This window comes from Dermochelys coriacea, chromosome 10 (genome assembly GCF_009764565.3).
Source record: "Dermochelys coriacea isolate rDerCor1 chromosome 10, rDerCor1.pri.v4, whole genome shotgun sequence".
In the NCBI taxonomy this organism is placed as follows: domain Eukaryota; kingdom Metazoa; phylum Chordata; order Testudines; family Dermochelyidae; genus Dermochelys; species Dermochelys coriacea.
In genome coordinates, this window is record NC_050077.1 from 60,513,306 (window position 1) to 60,532,017 (window position 18,712).

An 18,712-nucleotide genomic window follows, 5' to 3' on the forward strand; every position below is an offset into this window, starting at 1 on the left:
ACAATGTGGAGAGAGAGAGAGAGAGAGAGAGAGTGGCAATGGGAGACAAAAAGTGAAGAAAAAGGGTAAGTGGGGGAGTTCTATTAAGCTGAAATTATGAGCACTGGTAGAGAGAGAGAGAGGCAGAGTAGCCAGTGTTGGAGAGCAAGTTTATTCATTCCTTTTTTAAAAAAAACCATAATGCCTTCTAGATGTTTGGCTTAGTGCCTGCAGCTGGTGGTGTCTTTTAGTTACATGACCTATATAAAATATTTTGTTGCCTTTTTAAGGCCTCTAGCGCTAACAAACACTGTCAAAACCAAAACTATAAGAGAACATAAAACAACACATGGTGTGCTGCAATGATAAAGAAAATAATCATTGCATAATCAGTTTTTTCTTCCTGTATTGTTGTCAATGGACTTTAGATTTATCCTAACTGTTCAATGTCTGTTTAAAGTCTTACTTTCTTTGGAAGGACAGAATTGGTTAATCAAGAGTAAACTGTACAAAATTATTACTTGCTGTCAGTCACCAGACTTCGTACTATAAATAGGCTGATTTTGTGTGGCACTTGATCATTGATGGCTTGTAAAGTAAGCACATTGTTGTGTTGCCACATTGACTAGCTGACATGATTTGTAAAGATGCTAAAACTGTGCCTATGCTAATGTTAAGGGGCTTGCCATTTGTTGGCATAGCTTATTTAAAAATAGCACTGTCCTTGTGTGTAGACACGTACCCATTATGTAAAAATGAGCAGAATTCACATCTTGGTTTCAAAAAGTTAATCATGTTACATGACTTGCTAAAAGGAAGCCTCTAATTTGATAGGTTTCGCTTCAAATTTAATATTAAATGTTTGTTTCAAATCTGTTTAATTTGTATGAAAGTGAAAAGCCTACAAAGGTTAAAGTTTAGACTGATTCTACACACTGTAAGACTTAACCTGTCCAATAATATATCTAGAAGTCTGGTACTTTGCCAGTGAATATGCCTCAGAGCAATCACAATTGGATGAAAATGACTCCTCACAGATTCTGCCATGTGGAATGGTGTTGCTGGTAGATGAATGAACAGAGAATAATGTTTTTTCTCCCCGCCCCTTTCTTGCAGCGTGGCTTTAAACATAGACTGGTTCACACTGCAAAACTGCTAAATGTGTCAAGTAGTGTGACAGTCTTGATTGGCAGAAGCAGAAATTACAAGTCAACGTTGAAGTGTGAGTAGAGAGAGTAGTTAGTTAATTTGTACCAGCATATATATGTGACTAGTTCCTAAGATCTGTTCCTCATCTTCACTAGTACTTCTCAATTTCAAGTTGGTGCGGCTTTAAACTGATACTTCTGTCTGAAAACATTAACTATTGTGTAAGTAACACTGTAGTCTGTTATGGTTACTATTATTAGTATGACTGAAATTAGAATTTTTATTTTGTTTCTTAGTTTATTTGCATTTGACAGCATTCAGTATGTACATTTTACATTTTTCCCTGGATGTAAATCACATAGCTGGAAGGGAAAGCAAAATCTAAAAAGGAAGGAGAGATCATAAAACCATATTGGTGTGGGATAGACGTAATACCTGAAACAATTACTAACTTGATCTCTTAAAAAAAATGTAGTTTTCAAGTTGGTTTCCCTTTAATAGCAAACTTTCCATTCCACTGCAAACTAATTCTTCAATTTAAAAATTGGATGGCTGCATTTGTATGAAAATCTAGCATGAAATTCAGGAAACTGTTTTTTTGTTCTCTTCTCTAAAAGTTTCAGAATCAGATTTCCAAATCTGATACTAAAACTAGATAAGAAACCTTTCATTGAACTTACTTTTTTGGCATCATCAAGAAAGCATACAAGTTTTTGAATGAAATAGCTTGTGTGTGTGTGTGTGTGTGTGAAACACACACACACACACACACACACACACACACACACACACACACACACACACACACACACACACACACAGTCCTTACTTAACTTTCAGCTCTAGACTGATCCCAAGTGTTTAAGCTTCTCTTCTCCTTTCTACTAAACAGATGGCTTAAGATAGACTCTGATTTTTCCAGCTTCTGAAATAAAAATGCGTAACTTCCTTCATTTATATTGTAGAGCCACCATACTAAGATGCTAATTCCTTGCTTTTAATGCCTTATTAAATAGTGTTTTGCTATTAACTTCATCAAGCATATAAGTGATGAGACCACAAAAAGCTTAAGAGGAAAAAAGGTTATTCATAATTTCAAATTTCATTGTGAATTTGTAGCCTCTACATCCCAATATTCTACTTTAAGTCACCATTCTGGAGTCTATGTGATATCAGTCAGGAAGGGGAACCCAGTTTATATTTCACGTTATCCTCTTAAATTGAGCAGGCCTCTTACGTTTGTGGCAATTTCACCTGCAGTCTTGTGTTCCATGTCTCTCCGATTGAAATTATTTTATAGCAGTTGGGCTAAGGGCCAGATTTTGAAAGTTATTTAGGTGCCTAATGGGATTTTTAAAAATGCCTATACACCTAACTCCTATTGATTTCAAGCTTAGGCACCAGTCTTCACCTTTCGACTCCTACATACCTTTAAAAATCTGGCTTTAAGTGTATAAAGCTGAAATCTAAACAAGCTGCCTGAAGCTGTAAAATGGTCTGAATTAGACATTCTGGGTTCAAGCTTGGTGGAAAATAGTAATTTCTTGTTTATGGTCTAGAGAATTGCCTAAAATGTAGTTTCTCTTCACAGCATAAAGGGCTCAGTGGGTATTTACCAAGCTTTGATGCAAGTAAAATCTTGCTTCATTAAGAGGTGGATCTCTGAACATGCTTTAGAGATCTACAGTAACCCAATTTTAGGCCAGAAGCCTTTAATTCCTTTCATACACTTAAGTGTCTGTTCACTTGAATTTTATTCTAGTGGAACATCAGTCTCTCCTTAGGCTCTTCAGTAACTTCAGGTAAATTGCATTTCTGATTGGTTTAGCCAGAATCAACTTAACTCAGGTAGCATTTCTCTTAATAAAGGCAGATTTCTACAAGCTATGGAGTTTCAACACACAGCGCTCATACTGTTTTTGTGTTGCATTTGCTCCTTTCTCTTTAAAGTTTGTTTAATGACTAGTCCATGAGCTGCTTTACAAGTATGGAACATACCTGATACAGTTCTAATACTAATGGTTAGCCCTCTGGTGAGTTGATTTGAGCCAATTTTGCAGCTTTTTCCAAGTTGCTTTGTTAGAGGTCAGAAATGGGTTTGTGCCCTTTTTAAGACTCACTGTAAAGTAACATACTAACATGTATGTGATAAATATGCTTGTAGTAGTCCTGGCTTTATTCGCTTTGGAAATTAGAGTTACAAGTTGGGTGAGGTAATATCTTTTATTGGACCAATTTCTGTTGGTGAGAGAGACAAGCTTTCGAGCCACACAGAGCTCTTCTTTGAACAGCTTGTCTCTCTCACTGAAGAAATTGGTCCAATAAAATATATTACCTCACCCACCTTGTGTCTCTACTATCCTGAGACCGACATGGCTATAACTACACTTTTGTAAATGTCAGGCATATAGATTCTCCTCTTTGTCTTGCTTGCAGGCTTCACTTTTGAGAGTTCTCTGCCCTTAATTGAAGTGTTGGGCATATTGAATCTATTAAAGTTGTTTTGCTCCTTAAACTGTAGGGCGTTGGTTAAATTCTAGCTTACAATTTTTCCAAGAGGATGTCCAGGACTGCTTTAAATTGAGCAGCTATCTCTGCAATACACTGTCACTCCACTGGGGCTGCAGATGTTGTTTCTTCACTTTTCTGCAATGCTGAAAAGTTCTGCTGGTTTTTATCCCTGCTGTCTGATTAGTTTTTGCCTCAGTCTGAGAAATTTTCAGTTTTGATGCAGATCTCTAAAGAGTAAAGTAGCTACAAGAGTTAAAATTGCAAGTGAGCAGGAGTTTGAGAGGTACGCTTCTACTCCACCTAGAACACTGACAGTTGTCACACAATCTAATATTTGAAAGCCCCTCTAAAATGGGAGCTAAAATAGTAAATCACAGTAAATAAGGAAACTCGGAGGTTAAGAGGAGGCTGAGTTCAAAGCTAACAACTGTTTGCTTTTAATATTGCAGACCTGCAAGACAATAGTCTAAAAACTCTAAATACTACTGCTTGCTACAGTAAATGTTAATGAGATGGATGCAGTTTCTCCAGCTTCTTGGAAAATCAAATAGATTAGGGAACAAAATATTGGAAAACTCAAGTGTGTTCTCTTGAAAATTTCTTCCCAGCAAGAGAAACTTTTTTTTTTTTTCATGGCATAAGTACTAGGTTGCATACAGAGGCTCTGAACACTAAAGCATTCTGTTAGAGAATCTTCTAATCACATTAAAAAATATTTTTCGGTGCTCTGTAGATCAAAGAATGAGAACCTAATGGCCTGATCCAAAGTCTATAGAAATCAAAGGGCTGCTAGTGACTTCAGTGGGTTTTAGTAAAGTCACTAAGGCTGGTTGCATTGTATTTGGAAGTATCTTAAACAGGAGTTTGTGGAGTAGGCCAGAACTTTTTCCAAACTTAAAAACTGAATTTGAATTACTTAATGATGGTGACACTTTTGCTTATGATTTGATGATTTACCAATGTTAAAATGACATTGAAAATATTCAATTTATATTTCCAGGAAAGGCATTAATACAAAAAGCAAGCACCATATTAAATTTCGTTGTTAATTCATTCATATTAAAATAATTATATTAGTTGAATGGCACAGTTTTCATTTCATATCCTTCAGTAGCTGTGCTGAGGACTAAATGTGTAAACTTGTTTTTGTTTCTCTTTGTTCTAGATGAAATGTATTGCTTCAGTTGTGAGTTCTCCACCCAGTGAGGAGAATGTCATGAACAAGTGTCTGGGGGTTACAGCCACCCTGACCCTCCCATTTTGGGAGGGAGGTTTACGGCTAGCATAAATAGTTTATGTGCGGTGGTGACTAGCTCTGCTTCAGGAACCAGCATGCATCATTCAGCATGCTCTCATAACTGAGCATGGATAGGTTATCGAAGCATGCTTATTGGATATTTGAGTTCAATAGATACTTGCTCCGTCAGTGGGAGGGTACATGACTAACATTCCAGTAAGAATAAAAGTAGACCCAGTGTAAAGAAAGTACAAAAAGAAAGCATCGTCTAATAGTTAAGGCTGTTGAATGCCACCCTAGGTAATTGGATTCTATCTCTGCCTCTGTCAGAGTTCCTGTGTGATGCTGGGCAAATCACTTGAACCAAACTCTTCACAGGTTCTTATTAACTGTGTGGTCCTCATCTTCTGGGTGTCCAACCTGAGACCCTGGTGTAGGGTGACCAGATAGCAAGTGTGAAAAATGGGGACGAAGTTGGAGATAATGGGCGCCTCGCCTATATAAGACAAAACCCTGAATGTTGGGACTGTCCCTATAAAATTGGGACATCTGGTCACCCTACTGTAGGTTTTGATTTGCAGAAGTGCTGGGCACTCTCAGGTCCAACTAAAGTCAATGGGAGCCGTTACTTGAAGATGCCAAGACCTATATAATGCTGAGCACTCTGAAAAATGAGGCTGTAGACATTCTAGGTTTCTAGTTCAGTCTCATTGCCCAATTTCTTTTCCTGGTATTTCCCCCTCCTCCCCCAAAATCCAATCTTAGTCTCAGCAGGCTCCCACTCTACTCCTTTTTCCTCCTCTGTGGGCTGGCTTTTGTCCCTTCTGCATTTGCATCAGTTTCCTCCTCCACAATACTTAAGTGCCACTGGGAAGGTGATGTGTGTAAGTAAGAGCACAGGAAAGACAGGCTCTCTGATCTCAGTTCCAGTGCTAAGCCCAAAGCAGACATTACAAGGGAAACTCTGGCTTTATTCCTGGGCTGGAGGGAGTATGCTCATTTTATGTGTGGGGATGTTGTAGGAGCTGTCTGGTCAGCACTAGGACCTGTAAAGAGATGGAACACGCTCATTGAGGAATGAATTGATGTTCGCTGCTAAAAACTAAAGTCTCTGAGCTTATGCAAACTGACTTTTTCCCCCCAAAGGTCAGATTTGGGTGGATTTTCATGGGATGGCAAAAGGCACGTCTCTACAAGTGGATGGGGTTAGTGTCAAGTTTCAAATCCTTGCTCCAAAGCTGTTCAAAGAAAGGGTCACCAGAACTTAGCAAGGGTAAAAACATATTTTCCCCAACCTCATTCTCAGAAATAGCTGAATGGTTTTTGCTGAAATTTTCCAATCAATTTATGCCAGTGGCAGACGCCTGGCATATAAGCATTCAGCCCATATGGTTAAAATTTGCCAGTTATAAGGAACTGAAAACAGGGTCTTGTAATTGGAAGCATCAGGCAACCTTAATTGGATGTGCTATCAGTCCCATCTATAATTGTTTAAAGTGGTGTTGTGTATACTAAGAGCCCATCCGTTTTTACTGTTTGGGGGTGAGCAGGGAACTGGCTTGACTTCCAAGAGTCCTTTAAATTAGTACTTCCATTAGGTATTATAAAAGATGTCAGGCTTGAGGGAGGGTATTGGAAGAGAGGGTAGTGAATATTTTTATCAGAGTTTTATACAATCTACATTACATAGGATAACTTCAAATTCTTAGAATTCATTGCAGTATTAGGGCTTTCCATGAGCTAGAGACAATATCTTATGGGTTTATCGCTTCATAGCATTTTTCGTGATTTAAAAATTTTCCTTTTTTTTTTTTTTTCCCCCCCCAGACAAGAGATGACTTCCTAGGTCAAGTGGATGTTCCTCTTCATCAATTACCGGTTTGTATTTAAGATGACCTAAAGCAATCCTGTTGGCATACACAATTATATATTATTCATTGGGACAAATGTATAGTATGAATACACTTTATTAAATTCTGCCTTTTCTAATCTTTTGGCACAGATCTATCTCAGAACTAAAATAATGCAACCTAAACACTGTTATGCTTAGGTATGGGCTATTACTAATAAATATGAGTTCTCTTACTCTTTATTCCTGAAGAAACTAAGGTTTGATGTTCACACCCTAAAGCAGGGGTCAGCAATCTTTCAGAAGTGGTGTGCTGAGTCTTCATTTATTCACTTTAATTTAAGGTTTCACGTGCCATTAATACATTTCAACCTTTTTTAGAAGGTGTCTCTCTATAAGTCTATAAAATATATAAACTAAATCACTGTTGTATGTAAAGTAAAAAAGGTTTTCAAACTGTTCAAGAAGCTTCATTTAAAACTAAATTAAAATGCTGATCTTGCACCACTGGCTCGCTCAGCCCACTGCCAGCCTGGGGTTCCTTTCACCTAGGCTGGCAGCAGGCTGAGTGGGGCCTGCAGCCGGGACCCCGGCTGGCAAGGGGCTGGCAGCCAGAACCCCAGACCGGCAGCAGGCTGAGTGGGGCTGGCGGCCAGGACCCCAGACCAGCAGTGGGCTGAGCGGGGCCGGCGGCTGGGACCCAGCAGGCAGCAGCGTGCCATTAAAAATCAGCTCGCGCGCTGTCTTTGGCACGCGTGCCATAGGTTGCCGACCCCTGCCCTAAAGATTAGACTGACTCTTGTTGATCTTATTTCTCATTCTAGCTTCCTGTAAGGTACTGAGGAGATTTAGAAGGCTTTCTTTTTGGTTACTCTTAATTTTAAACATCTTTATTTTTAAATATCCTTTTTTGCTGAAAACGGACAGAAAACTGGCACAGTAAGAAATACAATTGAAGTAATCTAGTTGTGTACATTTTTTTATTTTGCAGTTTTCATCCATTTGCAAAACCGTTCAGCTTTAAGGAAACTTACGCAGCAAAATTGGGGATGGGAGGAAAATAAATTCAGATGAATGATGTTTCCACTTGCATATAGTGCCTTCATCCAAGGATCAGAAAACTTCACAAATTGCTAAAGAAATCTTGAAGCAGCCATTTTAAAGTGGGCAAATTAAGACAGAGAACCCAGCCAAGAGCAGTTTTTCTTCTTCCTACCTTGACAAGCTGTGCTGAACTTCCCAGAGTGGGAAGGCCTTATAGAGATTTAGGCTTCACAGTAATCCCAGCCACATAGGATGGGGCAGGAAGTACAATGTTTGATGTGGTGCTGTCTCAAGGGGAGACATTCCCATCAAGCAGGAACTGAGGAGGCAACAGCATTTCCCACAGTTCTCTGGATACAAGTGAAATCAGACTTTTTTTTTTCCCCTTCCAGTTTGGACTGTGTGTATTCTTCTTTGCTGATTCACTGTTTGTTTTGACCTTTTCTCACCCATCTTCCTCTGTAACTCTGTATGTTCTCCATTCTCAGTCTTTCCTTTCCTATTCTTCAATGTCACATGTATTTCCTTTTCCTACTCCTTTGCTCACCACATAACACGTTTTTTTAAAAGACTGGAATTAACATTTGCCAGCAGTCATTCTGACTCTGTAATTGACTTATTTCTTGCTTTCACTCATTTGATAAGCTTTGAGTCGGACTGTCTTATACAAACACATAACACCAAAATACAAGGAGACACCAACATTAACTGAGGCCATTGGGTGCTACCTAAAGACCATATATAATCTACACTGCAAATTGATCAGAGTCAGCAGTAGAATCCTAGACCACCTACACCTGCATAGTCAAGAATTTTTTATATTTATAGAAATACAAATATGAGAAACAATGGTGCTACCTTTTTTCTTTTTTTAAAGTAAGGCAAAATAAAATGAGGACTACAAAATGCTGCAGGCCCTTGAGGCTTGGCAGGCTTAAGATAAGAGATGGGGAATCTCCAACTCCCAATTTACTCAAACAAAGAAAAGGTTGACAGGTTAAATTGGGTTTCACATAGGAGAGAAACATTTTAAAATGCATAAACCTAGCCTTTACTTAATCTTTCTTCTTCTCCTTTTCCTCTTTATTCCTAGTCCCTTCTTCCTCATGATTTTCCCTCTTTCCCATCTGCACTTGTGTCCCAGTTACACTGAAAATATTATAATTTCACTGAACTACTTTTTGGAAAATATGCTCAGCAACCACATGTTGACTTATCCACAATGACCAGCTAAAAGCATGTTTACGCTTCTAAAGCCCTCCTTCTAGACCAGATCAAGATCTAATTCTTCTTCAAATGTTACCTATGAATAAAAGGAATGTGTTCCATTTAGCAAATATAACAATGCATTCCTGTTCACCTTGAAGATAAAAAAGAATTCTCAAATTTTGTGCCCTTAGACACTTTATCCTGTTTTCTACCCCCCATCTATAAAATGGAAATACCACAACCACAGGAAGTGAGAATGAACTGACTCTAAAATTCTTTAGACCAGTAGTTGCATGGCCTTAGCTCTAAATTTGAGGAGTATATTGGAATACTGGGCACATAACTGATTTATTACTGATGTCAATAGTACTAAACTACCCTCAAAAGAATACCATGATGAATACATGGGGAAATACTATGTTATCCCATGTATTCTTGGGATAACGAGAATTATGCACAAGCTTGTGTCTCAAGTTCCAGTTAGAAAGAAGACACTTTGCTGGAAAATCTGAGTTTAGAGTACTAGATACAATGCTGTGTAGGACATGGTGGCCTTTGTTTTTGAGGAGCTGCTAGCCAGTGAAGAATGAATAGACAAAAGGAAGAATGCAAAATGGAATTTATTATAACAGAGGACTGTATAGTATGATCATCCTTACCAATGGAGAACTTAAAGTTCTAGGGTTATGTCTTCAGTGAGTGTAAATCCTGTTTCAGAGTAACAGCCGTGTATCCGCAAAAAGAAGAGTACTTGTGGCACCTTAGAGACTAACAAATTTATTTGAGCATAAGCTTTCGTGAGCTACAGCTCAAAGCTTATGCTCAAATAAATTTGTTAGTCTCTAAGATGCCACAAGTATTCCTTTTCTTTTTGTAAATCCAGTGTAGCTGCATTGACTTCAGTGCAGCTATGCTGATTTAGGATGAAGTAATAGTAATAGAATTGAGGATCTGGCCCTCAAATCACTTAAAGATGCATAGACTTAACTCGGATTCACTTTTATATGAGTTATACAAATGCACTCAGGATAGGCCCCATTCACTTCTGCAGTTGCTGATTTGTACATTAAAAAGTAGGGCTGTTGATTAATCACAGTTAACTCGTGATTAACTTAAAATTAATCATTATTAAAAAAAATTATCATGATTAATCGCAGTTTAAATCATACTGTTAAACAATAGAATACCAATTGAAATTTATTAAATATTTTGGATTTTTTCCCACATTTTCATATAATGTGTTGTAATTGAAATCAAAGTGTACATTGTTTGTTACAAATATTTGCACTGTAAAAATGATAGATAAAATAAATAGTATTTTTCAGTTCAACTCATTCAAGTATTGTAGTGCAATCTCTTTGTCGTGAAAATGCAACTTACAAATGTAGATTTTGTGTTTGTTACATAGCTTCATTCAAAAACAAAACAATGTAAAACTTCAGAGCCTACAAGTCCACTCAGTCCTAATTCTTATTCGGCCAATTGCTAAGACAACCAAGTTTGTTTACATTTGCAGAAGATAATGCTGCCTGCTTCTTGTTTACAGTGTCACCCAAAAGTGAGAACAGGTATTTGCATGGCACTTTCGTAATTGGCATTGCAAGGTGTTTACATGCCAGATATGCTAAATGTTCATAGGCCCCCTCATAGGCTGAATGCTTCAGCCACCATTCCAGAGGACATGCTTCCATGCTGATGACGCTCGTTAAAAAAATAATGCGTTAATTAAATTTGTGACTGAACTCCTCGGGGGAGAATTGTATGTCCCCTGATCTATTTTACTTGTATTCTGCCACATATTTCTTCAGATATATGAAAATGAACATGCATTGGTCCACGCTGCTTTGGATTGTTATCAACCAGAACCCATCATCAGCATAGGTGCATGTCCTCTGGAATGGTGGTTGAAGCATGAAGGAAAATATGAATCTTTAGTGCATCTGGCACATAAGTATCTTGTGACTCCAGCTGCAACACTTCCATGAGAACACCTGTTTACGCTTTTAGGTGACACTGTAAACAAGAAGCGGGAAGCATTATCTTCCTCAAATGTAAACAAACTTGTTTGTCCAAGCAATTGGCTGAACAAGAAGTAGGACTGAGTAGACTTGTAGTCTCTAAAATTTTACATTGGTTTTATTTTTGAATGCAGTTGTTTTGTACATAATTCTACATTTGTAAATTCAACTTTCATGATAGAGATTGTACTACAGTACTTTCGGTGAAATGAAAAATACTATTCTTCGAGTGCTTGCTCATATCAATTCCAGTTAGGTGTGTGCATGCCACGTGCACAATCGTCGGAAGATTTTTACCCTAGCAACACTCGGTGGGTTGGCTGAGGCGTCCCCTGAATTGGCGCTGTCATGGTGCCCGATATATGCCCCAGCCAACCCAGCATCCCCTCAGTTCCTTCTTATCGCCTGTGACAGTCTTTGGAACTGTGGAGCGCAGCATAGCTGATTTCCACTCTCTCTAGCGTTCGCTTTAGTACGTGTTATTAGTTTGTGATTAGTTGTTAATAGTTGTTTATAGTTAGTAGTTACGTAGTATAGTTAGATTTAGTTTACTTAGTGTGGGGGGGGAAATGGGGTCTTTTCCCCTCTCCCCTGTCCCGGTACTGGGGCCCATGCCTGCGTCTCCAGGCTTCAAACCCTGCTCGGCTTGCCTGAAGCTGATGCCAACAGGAGACCCTCACGACTCTTGCCTAAAGTGTCTGGGGGAATCCCACCAAGTGGTTAGGTGCCACATTTGCAAAACCTTCAAGCCAAGGACCAAAAAGGAGCAGGACTTTAGATTGAAGCAGCTCCTTATGGAGGCAGCACTTAGCCTGGTCCCTTCGTCCGTGCACCGGGACTCTGCATAGTCTTCAGTGCGCAGTGCCCCCCGCGGCACTGACTGGTCCAGCACCGCGTTCAGACTCTGCTAAAGACTCATGGCACCAGGTCTCACTGGCCCCTCCACCACCATTGCGCCGGTCCCTATCTCCGGGCCAGAAGAAGCAGCAGCCCAAGCAGGTGCCAACTGCTTCTTGTTTGTCAGTTCAACAGCCACTGATGCTTTCCGCACCGCAGTTGGAGCTGCGTCCATTGCCAGAGCGCACAGGACAAGTAATGGCTCCTGCACGATCGACGCCAGCGCCCCAAGGGCTGTCGAGTCCAGTGCATGTAAGCTCCACAGTGCACACCACGGTTGAGCTGAGACTGCTCTCCATGCCAAAGACCTTTTCAACAGCGAGGGACTTGATCACGCTCACAGAGCCGACTCCTCTGCAGCTGGCAGCACCTTGGATGCAGATGGTGACATCAAAGGGAATTCAATCCCTGATACGACTGCCGTCATCGAGTGAAGTAAAATGGCACTGGTGCCAGGACCAAGATCATGATGGTATGCCCAGGGGGTCCAAAAAGACCACTGTGAAGGTCCTTGGCCTGGGTCCTGGCCTTTGTCCAGTTTGCGGAGATCCGAGTTGCGGTATGGCTGGTACCAATCAGACTCCTGGCACTGCTCCTGGTACCAGTCAGAGCGGCACTTGACCCAGGGCTGATCCTGGCATCTATCTCATAGGAGGTCACCATCGAGAGCCAGATCAGGCTCCTGGTACCGATATAACCGCAGGCACCAATTGACGTCTTGGTACCATTCTGCATCACTGCACTGGGGGACTCTGCACTGACACATACGGCACTGCCTTGGCTGTCTCCACCTTTGCATCGTCATGCTCACAAGGTGGCTACCAGGACCAGGGCAAGGACGGTGCAGGCCAGTGGCTGAACGAAAGCCAGGATCCAGGCCAAGGACCTCCACAGTGGTCTTCTTTGGACCCCCTGGGCATACCATCAGGCCCAAGGGGTTCTTTTGGGGGCTTCCTGTTCTGCCCCTTCAGAGCCCCGAGTACCAGAGACCACTGTGTCTCACGCCCACCTCCCCACCCCCGGGGGGTTTTGAGTTGACTGCTCCAGCACCAATACAGGCCCACACTCCTAGCGTGGTGGACCTGGCAACAGATCCTCCACAAGAGGACCTCACGCAGGATCCCTTAGTCCCAGGGGTATCTTCCTCGTCCTCGCCGATGAGACAGTGGCAGGGACTACGGTTTTGGGCCCGCCTCCTATGGACCTCTGTGCCCACCAGGAACTGCTCCACAGGGTGGCACACAGTATGAACCTCCAGGTAGAGGAGGCGGTGGAGATAGAGGAACCTGTGGTTGACATTCTGTCGGTGGAGGCACCGTCCAGAGTGACCTTCCCCGTCATACAGAATATACAGGCCAATGCCAAGACAATCTGGCAATCATCTGCCTCTATTCCACGTACAGCCAAGGGAGTGGAAAGGAAGTACTTTGTCCCCAAAAAGGAATGAGTACCTCTACATGCACCCCCAACCATGCTCCCTTGTCGTGGCTTTAGTCAACGAGAAGGAACGGCACAGTTAGCAGGCCCCAGCGCCTAAATCAAAGGACTCTCTAGATGACTAGACTTGTTTGGGTGCAAGGTGTACTCAGCCGGAGGTTTGCAGCTCAGGGTAGCCAACAAGCCTCTCTGGACGAGGCAGACTCAGCAGCTAGGACCCTGGCCTCGGGTATAGCTGCATCTCGTGGCTGCAGGTCTCTGGCTTACCACCAGAGTTGCAGCAGACCCTCCAGGACCTGCCCTTTGATGGCAAGGGCCTGTTCTCCGAAAAGATGGACTCAAGGCTGCAGAGTCTGAAGGACTCGAGAATTATCATGCACTCTCTGGGAATGCATACCCCAGTAACTCAGAGAAGGCCCTTCAGACTGCAGCCTCAGAGATCCTACCCTCCCCCTCGGCCAAGACAGGACTTCTTTAGAAGTCAAGGTGGTAAAAGAAAAGAAACTGAGCACCAAGCCAACCAAGTCCAGGGCCCTCCCAAGCCATCAGCAGGGCCTAAGCAGAACTTTTGAAGGTGCACCCGAAGATGGAGCACCAGTCTCCATTCAGGATCCTTCCCTGCCTTTCCAAAAAGTCTCCCATTTCCACCGTGCGTGGTCTCACATAACATCAGACCGTTGGGCCCTACACACGGTGGAAAGGGGATACTCCCTCCAATTTGCTTTCCCCACCCCTTCCCACCCTCCTTCCCCGTCCTTCTTCAGGGACCCTTCTCACGAGCATCTCCATCTACAGGAGGTCCAATCACTCCTGGCTGTGGAAGCGATAGAGGAGATTCCAAGAGAGTCATGGGGCAGGGGTTTTTACTCCCATTACTTCTTAATCCCCAAGGCCAAGGGCAGGCTTTGGCCTATCCTGGATCTAGATGGAATCAACAAATTCATGGTAAAGTTGAAATCCTGCATGGTCTCACTAGGGACCATTATTCCTTCCCTAGATCCTGGAGACTGGTACGCCGCCCTCGACATGAAGGGCGCATACTTTCGCATTGCGATCTACCCAGCACACAGACATTTCCTTCGCTTTGTGGTCAATAAACAGCACTTTCAGTTCACCGTTCTTCCTTTCGGTCTATCCATGGCCCCCTAGGTTGTTTACCAAGTGTATGGCTGTTGTGGCTGCCTCCCTTCATCAACAACGGATCCAAGCTTTCCCATATCTCGACGACTGGCTTATTTGGGGTTGCTCCCGGGATCAGGTGCAGTCTCATGTTCAGCTCACCATGAACATGTTCGATCGTCTGGGCCTCCTGCTCAGTGTCGTGAAATCCACTCTGGTACCAGCCCAGAGGATAGAATTCATAGGAGCAGTCTTAGACTCAGGCCTAGCCCGGGCACTTCTGCCAGAAGCACTCTTCCAATCGCTGGTGAACATTGTCCACAGCCTGCAAAGCTTCCCAACCTCAACCGTGAAAACATGCCTATGCCTTCGGGGTACATGGCCTCTTGCACGTATGTGACCAGCACACCAGGCTGCGACTGTGTCCACTCCAAGCCTGGCTATCAATAGTGTACTGCCCAGGTTGGGATAGCTTGAGCACGGTCAGGGATATTAGCCTCTCTAAACTGGTGGCTGGACCCCAAATTAGTGTGCGAAGGGTTGTCATTTTACACCCCGCAGCCCTCCGTGTCCCTAGTCACGGATGCGTCATCCCTGGGATGAGGAGCCCACCTCGGGAAGCTCTGTACGTAGGGGCTGTGGTCGGCAGGAAAGTTATACCTGCACATCAACGTATGCGAATTCAGAGCAGTGCGCCTGGCGTGTCAAGCATTCCGAGAGCCCATTCCAGGCCATTGTGTGGCAGTTCTCACAGACAACACAACAGCCATGTTTTACATCAACAAGCAAAGGAAAGGGGAGCCCGGTCATCCCCCCCCGTGTCAGGAGGCCACTCATCTGTGGGAATTCTGCATAGCCCACTTGATCCATCTGGTGGCGGCATCTCTCCCAGGAGTCCAAAACACCTTAGCTAACCACCTCAGCAGATCTTTCCAGGCTCACGAGTGGTCATTTCGCCTGGACGTCATCCACTCCTGTCTTCCTGAAGTGGGTCTTTCCCCGATAGACCTATTCACCTCTCGTGAGAATCGGAAATGCCAAGTGTTCTGCTCTCTCCAAGGATGCTCTCCAGGTTCCCTGTCGGACGCTTTCCTAATACTGTGGAAGGATCACCTATGCTACGCCTTTCCTCCATTCCTGCTAGTCCACAGGGTCCTGCTCAAGCTGCACAGGGTCAGAGCCCGTCTGATTTTGGTCACCCCAGCGTGACCCAGACAGCACTGGTATACCACTCTCCTAGAGCTGTCAGTGGACACTCCCGCTGTGGCCAGACCTGATCATTCAGGACCACGGATGACTCTGTTATCCCGACCTGCAGTCCCTCCACCTCACAGCATGGATTCTCATGGCTAACTCAATCTGAGCTGCGCTGCTCTCGCTTGGTTCAGAATGTCCTTTTGTGTAGCAGGAAGCCCTCTACCAGGTCCACGTACTTAGCCAAGTGGAAGCGTTTTTCCTGCTGGTGCACTCAGTCATACATCCCTCCTACAGGTATCAGTACCTATCATCTGGGACTACCTCCTGTTCTTAAAAGAGCAGGGCTTGGCAATATCATCCATCAGAGTGCACCTGGCAGCTCTTTCAGCTTTCCACCTGGGCGAAAACGGGCATTCAGTCTTCTCCAATCCCATGGTCAGCAGATTTCTCAAGGGGTTGGAGTGCCTGTTCCCACGTATTCAACAACTGGTCCCTATGTGGGATTTTAACCTGGTCCTCTCCAAACTCATGGGTGCCCCATTCGAGCTGATGGCCACCTGCTCACTCCTGTACCTTTCCTGGAAGACAGCCTTCCTCGTAGCTATCACCTCGGCGAGGTGTGTGTCTGAGCTCAGAGCACTCGCATCGGAACCACTGTATACTTCAAGGACAAGGTACAGCTGCAACCCCACCCAGCCTTCCTTCCTAAGGTGGAATCACAACCAGGACATCTTCCTCCCCGTCTTCTGCCTGAAGCCGCATGCTTCTCGAAGGGAAAAACAGCTGCACTCCCTGGATGTTCGCAGGGCCCTTGCCTTCTACATTGAGCAAACAAAACCTTTCAGGAAAACATCGCAGCTGATGGTTGCTGTGGCAGACTGGATGAAGGGCCTTCTGGTCTCCTCCCAGCACATCTTGTCCTGGATCACAGCATGCATCCATGTGTGCTGTGACTTGGCTAGTGTCCCAACTATGCACCTTACCACCCACTCCACACTGGCTCAGACTTCATCCTCTTGCTTTCCTGGCACACGTAGCCATACAGGAGATATGTAGGGCAGCAACTTGGTCATCAGTGCATACCTTCACTGTCCACTATGCGATAATTCAGCAGTCCAGGGGTGATGCTGCATTTGGTTCAGCAGTCCTTCACTCCGTGACATCTCACTCCAACCCCACCGCCTAGGTAAGGCTTGGAAGTCACCTAATTGAAATCGATATGAGCAAGCACTCAAAGAAGAAAAGATGGTTACTCACCTTTGTAACTGTTGTTCTTCGAGATGTGGTGCTCATATCCATTCCAAACCTGCCCTTCTTCCCCTCTGTCAGACTAGCTAGCAAGAAGGAACTGAGGGGGCGCTGGGTCAGCTGGGGCATATATCCGGCGCCATGAAGGCACCACTCCAGGGGGCACCTCAGCCGACCCACCGAATGTTGCTAGGGTAAAAATCTTCCGACGACCATGCATGTGGCTCACACGCACCTAATTGGAATGGATATGAGCAACACATCTCGAAGAACAACAAAAGTGAGTAACCATCTTTTTTTTCTTTTTTTATACAGTGCAAATACTTGTAATCAAAAATAAATATAAACGGAGATATAAACTTTGTATTGTTACTGAAATTAATATATTTGAAAATGTAAAAAACATCCAAAAATATTTAAATAAATGGTATTGTATTGTTGTTTAACAGTGTGATTAATTGTGATTTACTTTTTTTATCACTTGACAGCTCTAATAAAAAGTGATGGTAGAATGCTTCTTACTTTCAGAGACTGCTAATGGGTAATTTTTTAATACTGTATCATTTCTTTAACAGAAGTAATGAGCTTTTCAGGGCAATAGGTATTGGATATTCTGAAAAGGCAACATCATGGTAACTTTTCCTACTTACTGCACTAGAAAAGCCCTCTCGTCTTATTATTGCAACAAATAGTTGCAACTTCTTATTTTATTCATCTGACAAATTCCTCTTACCAGCGTAATGAATTTCTTTTGCTCTGTTAACGTCTTTAAAAGTTGAAAATCATTTCCGTATGCAGCAGAATAGAGTTGTCTGTTATACTGTTACATTATCTTCATATTGATAAGTCTGCCATCATTTTTGTTAAGCTTGAGATAAAAAACTTCACTTTCAAAAATATGCTCATAAATATACATGAAATTAAACTTTCATATATGTAGTTTGCCATTTAAACTGTTATTGATTGTGCAATTATCTAGTTTGCATATGCAGTTTAGATATCCATTTGTGCAAATTTAACCCATTGTGGAGTGTGATTTAAACAATTTTTTTATAATCCTATTTTATGTTAGACAGGGGCTGTCCTTTTGTTCTGTTTGTACAGCAGCTAGCACAATGGGGTTCTGGTCCAAGATAGGGGCTCCTAGGCGCTACAGTAAATGCAATTAATAACATGGAAAGCGATACTTCGTTTAATCCTTGATGTTCTTTCCCATGTTAAATTATTTTCAGCTAACTTACTTTTTGCATTTCTGAGTTTGGATATGGAAAACGGTACCCCACAACCAATTAGTGCTAATAATGTTTTGCACTTATCAGCCTGAGTAGTTATCATATAATCCAGAAATCTGTTTCTTCTAATTGTGCTATTTGCATTGTGTATAAACTTTATACTTTTCATGCAAATATTATAAGTTTAGAATATTATATATTCTCCAGTTTCTGGATCTATTTGGGCATGCAGCATTCATGCTAAATCTACTAAGGAGCCCAGAAGCCTTTGGATACACAATAACCAGGGTTTTTTTAAAAAAGTACATGCCTGGATAGACGGTAATATTTTCCCACTTTAAAGCTGGGACAGTTCGATGTAAAATCATTTTTGACTGAGAGGAGTTCAGATACAGTAAATGTGTATATTCCCTTCTTCATCCATCCCCCAGGCATACGATACAAATGTTTAAAATTTATTATTTAACTAGTTTGGAATTATGCCCCAGAAATTTTGAACAGTTTATCATTTAGTAAACATTTGTGTCTGGCAAGAAATTGAAAGTTAAGGCTAACACACTTATTGCATAGCACTGTAATATTCAGA

General features: G+C 42.5%; 1 protein-coding gene across 5 annotated transcripts in view; it reads left to right on the forward strand.

Annotated features, from left to right (window-relative positions):
• Positions 1 to 18,712, forward strand: part of NEDD4 (NEDD4 E3 ubiquitin protein ligase) — a 126,775-nt gene that overhangs the window by 80,062 nt on the left and 28,001 nt on the right. For all 5 annotated transcript variants that reach the window (XM_038418647.2, XM_038418651.2, XM_043494233.1 and 2 more), the window contains one exon: positions 6,704 to 6,754. In XM_038418647.2, coding sequence (XP_038274575.1) covers positions 6,704 to 6,754 — 51 coding nt within the window. The remainder of the gene's footprint in view (positions 1 to 6,703; positions 6,755 to 18,712) is intronic.